The 10,387-nt window shown below is 31.8% G+C and overlaps 1 protein-coding gene across 1 annotated transcript in view; it reads right to left on the bottom strand.

Moving 5' to 3' along the window:
- LOC119839744 overlaps nt 1-1,819 on the bottom strand; it is a 3,497-nt gene extending 1,678 nt beyond the window's left edge. Inside the window, exons 1-2 of the mRNA XM_038366179.1 lie at nt 1,685-1,819; nt 857-1,017 (exon numbers count right to left, since the gene is read on the bottom strand). Of these exons, the coding sequence (XP_038222107.1) occupies nt 857-1,017; nt 1,685-1,819 (296 nt within the window). The remainder of the gene's footprint in view (nt 1-856; nt 1,018-1,684) is intronic.
- Nucleotides 1,820-10,387: the final 8,568 nt, after the last annotated feature.

Genomic DNA, 10,387 nt, shown 5'->3' with positions numbered 1-10,387 from the left:
TTATTCCATTTTGTATAAGAAAAATTGAAAAAACGAACCAAAAATTTGCGAGTCTTAGAACTCACCTCGCCTTAAATTATTGTACTGTCATCGATCCTTTGTGGGTATACAAAACCTGTTCGTTTAAAATGTATAAATTGTCTGCAGGAGTTGGTTACAGACATACAGGTGAAGCTAATAAAAGCGTGTTTATATTGAATGATATTAGATATTATCTCATTTTCTTAGATTTTGCAAACTAAATAACGTATATAATAAAATAATCACATATAATAAAACTTTCTTACACCCAATATTCTCATGGGGCAGAAATCCTTACTCGAGCAAGATTACGTGATCAGCTACATATTTAGCTTTCCACATAGTTAAAATATACTTGAAGCGTTTATAACAAACTATTTGGCATCATCCGGAATCCGAATTCGTTATCAGTATGTACCTATATAAAAACAAAGGAGTCAGAATATAAGGCAGTCTAAGTGCCTAAATAACGGGCCCTAAAAGATATTTATAATACATATTATACATTGTCTCCCGCACGGTGCACTATGCTCAATGGTGCTTATAATTTTGCATGTGCTGATTACGTACTAAATGCTTATAAAATCAATCAAAATAAAAATAAAAAATAAAAAGAATGGAACATATTGGATCATTAGGATATAGTTAGTGTTAGCATTATTTAAAATATTTCAACCCCACGAACATTTAATTATAGTATGAAGAGTTTATTTGTTTGTATGTTTACTCGCTCGTATCAGAAACTACTGAACTGATTTGATAAATTCTTTCACCATTATATAGGTACGTGATTTTTGAGTTCTATATATGCTAGAAATATTATAATGAAACATACCTGTCTAATAGAATTTCTAAATTATTATAAATGCTTCTTCTACTGAAGTGGTGGTAGGGATGGAAGGAGTCAGGTGGGTCATCCCAGTTCAAACGGAAACCTATCGCTTGGGCGAATATCTGATTCCAGGGTACCATATTAGCTTTGAAGTTGAGTCGGATCTGAAAATAATCGTTTCACATAACTAATAGAAATAAGAATAAATAATGGAGGTATCTTTGAAACTTTTTGCGCTTCCGAAAGACTATAATAATTAAAAACAAAATCTAGTATGGTTGTTAATTATATTTAGAGAGGGTGTGGGGTGCCCGACCATAGGCACACACCGAAAGAGTAGAAGAAAGAATCCTGAGGAGGGACTATTGGTGGCCATGTGGCGACGATCCGTGGCGACGGATCGGCGAAGGACACGGGTTCAAATCCTGCCTCTTGATCATTATTATTGTACCTATATTTTTCTCAAATGTAAAGAGCTAAAAGCTATGTATCTGTTTAATTGAAATTATATTGTAATATCGATACTGAAAAGATAGAAGAACCACAATATGACTATATTATGTGAATTTTGCAGTATCCGTAACATTCTAGTATATGTCTAATCCCATAAAATTTTGCATTAAATAATTATTTATATATATTAATAGCGTCCTTTGGGAAAGGTATTCCAGATTTTAAAATGGGACCACAATTTCCTATGAAACATAAAATAAATCACGGCAATTACAAAGGATCTAAAATATGACACAGCGACCTGTCTTAATTTTGATAAAATAGTATTTTGTTATAGAGTTGGTAAAAGATCATAAAACATTCAATTGATATACTTACGAAAAACTTTGTCACATTACGGAAGCTAAGATACCTCTTCGTTCTGACTTGTGTATCGCTTTTTCCTCGGTCGATCAAGAGGAACAAAACAATACAAATATAACAAATTAATATCACTTGGTAAGTCCTACGCATAATTACAAAGTCATTCATGCATGGCACAATCTTGGATGTCTTTCCATGTTGAAGCTGTGTAACTGAAACAAAGAGTATGTTTTTAATTTATTCATTAGCAAGAACTTTGATGAGACGGAGACAAATATATAGCTTGAATAATTAAATGATTAGTAGTGTAGAGATAAATTAGTCGCTTGTTGATTCGGGATAAAAACGAAATAAAATGTAGGTTATAACATTCACAGATAAAGTTGCCTTCTATTGTAGTTATTTTTGATTCGGTGCAGTAGATACAGATATTAACCTCTACAATGTCACAAACTCACAAACTATAATAATATAGCCATAATAATATTTTAAGAGTTGTTACTCTACCTAGCACCTACTTAGCTAGCTGCGCCCCGCGATTTCACCCGCGTATCTGTATCCCGTAGGAATATCGGGATAAAAAGTTACCTATGTGTTATTCCTGTTGTCCAGCTATCTACGTGCCAAATTTCATTGGAATCTGTTCAGTAGTTTTTACGTGAAAGAGTAACAAACATACACACATCCTTACAAACTTTCGCATTTATAATAGTAGTAGGAAGTAGCACATACATATTAGTAATTTTGAAGTAGAAAAATAGGGATATCGAAACTAATTAACACAAAGGATTAATTTAATTGAAATTAAAGTAACTGATTGATTTAATACGTATGTAATTGTCAGTTAAACATATGTTTGTACACACACAGCTATATCCAATAAACTAACTTCATTGATATTAAAAACAAATACAACTTCTATTCAGTTAAAATATAATGAAAACTTACCAGTTTCGTATTATTTTGTTCGCATTGCGAGAATACTGAAATAAAATCACTTTGAAAGCGACATAGGAAATGTCTGAATAATAAAGCGGAAAACGTAGCGGTTTCGGTGAAAGTAGGTGTTATTTAATTTAAAAATTATCAATGCGCGTACACGTGTAGCTATTTAAAAGTATATCAGGTCAAATGCTGTATAGGTTGTTGGAAATTAGCATAAACATTTTTCATTTTTCATTTCTAGTGTTTATTTCTTCGAATATCAAACGTATTTTATAACTGCTAAGACATGAAATACCTTAATCTTAAGTGGAGGCGCTGATTCAATGATAGATTTATAAACGTATTTTCCGTTTATAAAATGGGTAATTAAGAGAAACAACACATAGTTATTTATACTATTGCCCTATATATCTAGGCCACTTATTGTATGGATTTCAAATTGGAAGGAAACGGAAAATCACAATTCTAAGAATTAAATTAAGATAAATAAATAAAAGATAAGGAAAGGATAGTCGTCGGGAATATGGACTGAAAAGTATGAGGAAAAGGATCGTCACAAGAAGGACCTCTAGCTCCCCCATTCATAGTAAGAAACAGTTTCTAGAGGATATTCGGTTGGGGTGTTGTACCCTCACCAGTGCATACAGGCTTCACAAATTTGATATATTTTATGAAATTCCAATCGGAATAGTAATAACTGTATTTTGCAATTGAGTAAATTGACAAAGTACCCCGATTTTGTAACTATCAAACAACTCTTGTACTTACTTTGGGGTTTGTAAAATAATACATCGGTAATAAACCGGGGATATTTATTACAATTTATTTGTCAGGGTACTGGTACTATGAAGACATCAAATGTCGTTTTGAAGGATTCGATTATAGCTCTTCTGGTCCATCTTCTATTCAGCTTACGTCAATAAATGCTCTGCTACTATAATGTTAAATGAATCCCGCTTTGTGCGGGTAGTTCGATTTTGACTGGAGTTTTTGAAATTAATCTGGGGTTTGTTTCACATATGTTATATGAAAATTTAACGTACGTATGGAGCATGAATTTATTGAACGTATAATTGTAAATAATGGTGGGTACACTACAGTATATTCTCGAGCATTTCTATGTAATGTAACATACCTGCGAATACCCACGGCTCTGTTCAGTGTGATTCTCGTAACGACGAATTTTCTTGTTATATTTCATTCTATATAATTGTTTTTAATTTTCGTCGTGCATTACGTGCATTAATTGTTTAAATACCACACCAATATCTTCACTTATTGGTTTTATAATCAGGTTATTATTAAACATAGAATGTCATGTTCGAAGAGGTTCGATGAAATTTAAAAACGACGAATTCTAAACTCTAGTCTAGAATAGTCTAGTCTAGTCTATTCTTTACCCACCATTATTCAACACCGATCACATAAGTATTATAACCGTTTAATATTTATTGAACAAGGTGTATAATGATAAAATAATTTAATTACTAATGAAATACAAATTTCATTTAGTTTGGGATGGAATTTGAGTTATAATTATTTGTAATATTTTTATCTATATCAGTCAGAGCACCCTGTGGTTCGCTAATAACGGCTTAAGTTAAGATGTTTGAACATCGTGATTATCATTTTACTAACCTTCCTAGTTTACAGATAAATTTATGGTATTAGTGTAATCCGAAATCTCTTAAAAATGTAACATTTTGTGTCACTACATAATAAAAACATTTATTGATAAAGATGAGGGTATCACAAATAGTTGTGTTTTTGTGTTTCTTAGTGACATGTATTTGTATGGATTTTAATTCAACTGAATCAAGTGATAGTCGAGTGTTATCAAGGAAGAAAAGGTTCCTAGTGTTTCCTGAAGGGAGTTCCTTTCAATTGGGTGAGATATAAACTAGGATTAATAATTTTTAGTGCAGTTACAGACTAGCTGTTAATGAATTCAAATGAAATTTTGTGGAATATCACATATCTGTTTAGATGATCGGTATTTATTAATTATTATTTTTATTAGTATTATATTAGTAAATAAGTGATCAGCTTTTTGTACGGCTTGCAATACCCGACCTATATATTTTTTTTAGGTGCGAGTACATTATACGTTTTTACAATAAACTTCTTCATATTGTTAGAGTTAAATAGGACTTAATCCATTAAGCCTACTATATAATAATAACCTACTATATAGCTTTATACTATATATATTATACTATACTAGCTGACCCGGCAAACGCTGTTTTGCCTTACTCTTATCATTTAGAGGTATAAAAAATAGATGTTGGCCGATTCTCAGACATACTCAACATGCATACAAAATTTCATAAGAATCGGTCAAGCCGTTTCGGAGGAGTTTGGCAACGAAAACTGTGACACGAGAATTTTATATATTAGATATATATATATATATATCTAATATATATATATATATATATATATATATATATATATATATATATATATATATATATATATATATATATATATATATATATATATATATATATATATATATATATATATATAACATATTGTCTCTGGCACTGTTTTCATTTTGAATGAAATGTGTTGTAGAGCAATATCGCATTATACAAGAGTTTCTTGTCGGCTATACTGTGAAGAAACTGACTTCCGAACTGGTGTTAGCACCATTTAAATATTTATTTAGTTATACATACTGATGATTTAAAAGCTCCTTTCAAATAAGTCTAGTTGAATAAATGGATGTTTGAGTTTGAGTTTCGTTGGTCAGGTTAGCAAGAAGACAGTTTTTAAGGATAAATATTCTGCATTGCAAATTTCTCTCTATGGGAGTGCGGACGAAATAGTGAGAAAAGAGGTTTGAATGTAAATACTCCCTCCTCACTTTTAATAAACATAAGTATCGTAAATTCTCTGAACCAATATATACGGTACTATGTTGAATAAACCTATAAAAATACGCCCACTAGTGAGTTACAGTTTGATCTTTTTATTATATCATCCTTGAAAGCTCGCGTAAAATACAAATAAAACAGGCCTAGACGTTATAAACGATTGGGCGACTGCGGGCAGCAACCGACGCGTTAAGAGGGCCAGAGGGACCCATTTGTGGTCAAATAAATGTACCCCGAATCATTAAAGAATTCAGTCATATAAATCAATTGTAGGTGGTAAATGAGATTAAGGTTCACTCCGGGAAATTATTATACTTATGCTAAATAAATGGAATTAAATTGTTTTCTCTTGATTATGAATTGTTGAAGCATAAATTGTAGTAATTGTTACATGTGTGCATAATTTTAAATTGATTTGATGTTATGAAGTTGGTGTGAATTCGTTAAAATTGTATTTTTAAAAATACAAAAACATACATTAGATGTAAAATTAAGTATATAAACAGGCTATGTCGTTCACCAAGATAAGATGCACACTTTTATTAGCTTCATCTGTATGTTTGTATGTAACCGACTTTTTTAGACTCGATTTTGATCCATTTTAAACGGACAAATTTAATTCAGATTGGTGAAATGCGATGATTAACGTTGGCGTGAAGCTTATGGAAAAGTGAGACAATTAAATTGATTCTATTATTGAAGCATATCTTATAGTCTTTTTAACTATTCATTTATATAATATAGGTTGCTTAGTTATAGTTAGTAATATACCATGCGATAATTTATCTTCAAGTCACTCAAATGAAAAATGAATGCGGTGTTACCAGTGAATAAAATACTTATAAAAATATCTGTTACAGAATTTAAACTTTATTAATTACAGTGCGTATATTTTGTGTTTTTATTGCAAGAAGAAAATAATCTAGACTAGAAAGCTAAGTCACATAAATTTTCTAAATTCAAAGTCAGATTTTATTTATATGTTTATTCCTATTTCATGCGCAGTATGACATCCAGACTATCTAATACAAAGTATTTCGATGTATATAAAGCGAATTAAATATCATTGTACAAACAAAGAAAATTAATAAACTTTATACTCATAACTATTGAAAGAAATACCATACAAAATGAACTCGAATTTATTCTATAAATATATTTTAAAGAAGCTTCTATGTTCCAATATATTTATTTGAATCAACTTGTACTTTCCAGTATTCTGCACCACATACCCAGTGCTGACAAGTATTGGAGATATATTCCTATGGGGAAACACAGCCGCGCTCGCATTCGAGTTGCCTCAGGATCCCTACTCCCCCTTCAATCACAGAGCTGACCCCCTTCATAGACGAGTGGATACTAAAGTTATTTATTACACCGATGAAGCGGGGAAAATTATTCACAGGCAACCCTATAAAAGGTGAGATTTTATTGTACACTAAATTTCCTTCATTTTACGTTATCGCGAGTCTTCTATACAAATTTTCAGCCACCCTTATCGCGACACTTAAAATGGTTGCTTAGATTTTCATGCAACTGCATTTCAAAGATAATCGAAATCAATTCAAAGGATTTGCTAGTTTTCAAAACGAATTATACGATATTTCTGTTGGAATATTTATCTAATATTTATTCAACCTCGAAGCTAATCTAACCATAGAGCCGGTTTTTAGTTTTCTTTTAATAAGAATAATTCAATTTTATATCTTATAATATATGAGCAGGCATATGATATCGAATTATTCCGATTTGATCTACTAATACATGCAAATACTTTTTCACGGATACCCGTTACCGAAAGAAGTGTTAAAGAAATAGAATTTTCTCGAAGGGAGCGCGGATCTTGCGCTCTCTGAGGAAAACAACCCACAAAGGGGACGATCAGGGAACAAACGGCGCGATTGCACATGCAAATTTATCTTGGGCGTGGAAAACCCGTGCCATTTTGTGTCCGCAAACATACTAGTTTATCGGCGTTTATAAATGTTAATATGGTTTTTTATAAAAAATTGGGATACGTTGTCGATTGGGTGAGATTGTTACGATTGCGTAAGCGGGTTGAAAAATACGTTATCTTTCGTAAATTCATCAATGTTTTGATTGATTAATGGTTAAGTATACTTTAGTATAAGCCAAGAGCCTTTGTATCTATGTGTGTTCTCTCTTTAAATAAATACACAAATTATTTTCATTTGTTTATTTAACACTTCACATAAAAGTTTACAATTTTATAATATACCTATTTAAATTTATTCAAAAAATGGCTAACTCATTTAAATAAATATCAATAATGCATAATGTTCAGTGATTCAAAGGCACACTCACGTGGTCTTTTCGCGAGTTTCCTCGAAACATCTCGAAACCTTTTTAAATTCAGGAATATTTTCGCAACTTCCGTGACAGATTTTACACACGAGAAAATTTCCTTGTTGATCCGATACAGATTTGAATGTTCAGGCTTACTCACTGGGTGTGAGGGAGAACCGTTGGTGCGTAGGCGACTTTAGTCAACCGTACTTTTATAGGAATATAATGTAAATAGTACACCGCTGGAGAAAATAGGATTATTGCCTGTGATGTTTTGGTTGCAGAGAGCTTTCATCTTTGATTTAAACTGAACAAAATAGAACGTCACGATGATTATATCTGTTCACGAAATTCGATTATTCGTCATAAAAATATCTACTTACCATGCTTTTGTCAAACTCTTTCTTACGTTAAATCATATAAGCATGATAAGGACAGAAGCGCGATAAGTTCTGTCCATAAACGTTTCTAACAAGACGGAGAGAATTTGATTGATTATAATTCTAAACGATAAATGAATCCATACAGATATTAAGAGCAAAGACAATAACCGTACTCACTCCATCATTCATGTGGTGTGGATGAAATTGGAATTCTATGTTCGCATTAATCTGCGTGCATAATTCGCTTATATTAATACATTTAATAGGGATCAATGCATGAGTAAAGATTATGCACTGATCCTACTAAGACCCTTGTCTCTTAGAGGTTACTATAACAAAGCATTCAAGATTACAGGCCTGCGTGCATTGCGTATTTAGGAAAATTTATAGATTTTGAAACGAAGTGGGGCAATTCTAGAATCGTCCTTAATTTTTATTGTATTGCTAAGAACACTTCCGAATAATTTACATTACAATGAAAAAAAGCACACACACGCAGACTCGTCTAACTGTGAGTGTAATAACTCACTTCTTTTACGGAGGGGTTAACAAATGTTTTAATACGGTTTTAATAAGTTGAGTGTTGATATTGTTACATATTTTTGTATTATATACGTACATATATGAGGTCGATATGATGATAAATAATTGTTAATTGTATTTAACCAATAAACAATATTTTTACGATAGTATAATATAAAACTGAAGCAACTACAAAATATCTGCTTTTCTATCTCAGACGTGGAGTTTCCTGGTACCTCTCGTGCTGGTGAAATAACGTTGATGATATTTTTGTGAGCCTAAACTAACCCAATTGAAAGTACTTACATGTCTTTCAATTTTAAATTAATTTGGTGTTGTACGTAATATATCAATGGACAATGTGAATGTGTGTGAGTGACATGTGAACAATAAATCAACGACAATGTGAAACAAATGTTGCTATATAAATTAAGTTTATTCTCCCATACAAAGGCTCACACAAAAACTCATAGCTTTACGTATTGCTCGTGGCTCTTAACAAATGAACGGCATGTTCATTTCAGGAAACTTCTCGTAAATCCTGCGTTTGCGAAACGCAGTGTGGACATGGACAGAAGACAGATTCATGCATCAAGGACCAGATTGGGATTCAGTGATACAACCAACACTGAGTTTCACAGGACGAGCCGCACTGCTTTGTATGATAAAATCGAAACAATGTTACAAGGGTGAGCTTCATTCGACTTAAACCAATGACGGCTGTGAAATTATCTTGCGAATTGTACCTAGATAATGGTTTTACATCAGAGTAGGTTATGGACCGATGACTTTTTTATTTCATTGACTTACTTTTGACGATGACTTAATTTTTCACTTTGCGTTTTATTTATCATAATTGTCTACGAAATCAATCAAATTTTTCCGCTTATATACAGTCAATATTAGAGGAACCAATAAATGATAAATTAAAAAATTACTAATTGACAAATAGATTTTTTGGTTAAGTCATGTTATACATAAAATAAATATATATGAAATGTACTTACCTATGGCAACGTTATTTTATCTATATTTATAGCAAACGAAACACTAATTCAATACAAAATTTAAAAATTACATTTTAATTTTTTACCATCGCGCACTCCCAAAACCCTGAACCCTCTTATAAGTTTGCGGCTATAACTGGTCAAACATTACTACTGTGCCTTGGAAATAAATACATTTTCTTTCTTTCTACGCTAATAACCCTAAATTTGACCCACTATACAGTACCATACCACAAATAATACCCAACACTTATATTCTTTATATCTGTTAGGTTGGGCGGCAACGGGAGGCAGTGTCTGCTGAAAACGCTATGTATAATCGGTCAGACGAACCATTATCCCCAGGGCGGCTTCCTGCAAGAAATATTACGGGCCGTGTTCACGTAAGCCTTTCAAATAATATACTATTTCCCCTTTCTGTTTTCTTCCATTTGTTACAATTGTGGATTTTTTCGGTTGTACACTTTTGTGTTGATTCTGTAATTTGAAAATCGAACGTGGGTTATGGGTTGCATTTGATTTTAATGAACACCGTTTTATATTATTATTTATCTCTATCTATAATTCCTTTTTTGCGAATTTAAAAATGTACCATAGACAATAAAAAAAATGTTACATTTTCTCCTTTTTCGATTGAAAAAGAACAATCACGCCATGTATAGCATTAGCTTGATA

The sequence above is a fragment of the Zerene cesonia genome, chromosome 4 (assembly GCF_012273895.1).
Source record: "Zerene cesonia ecotype Mississippi chromosome 4, Zerene_cesonia_1.1, whole genome shotgun sequence".
In the NCBI taxonomy this organism is placed as follows: domain Eukaryota; kingdom Metazoa; phylum Arthropoda; class Insecta; order Lepidoptera; family Pieridae; genus Zerene; species Zerene cesonia.
The sequence above is the reverse complement of the archived record's forward strand: the minus strand, read 5'-3'. Positions and strand labels throughout refer to the sequence as shown.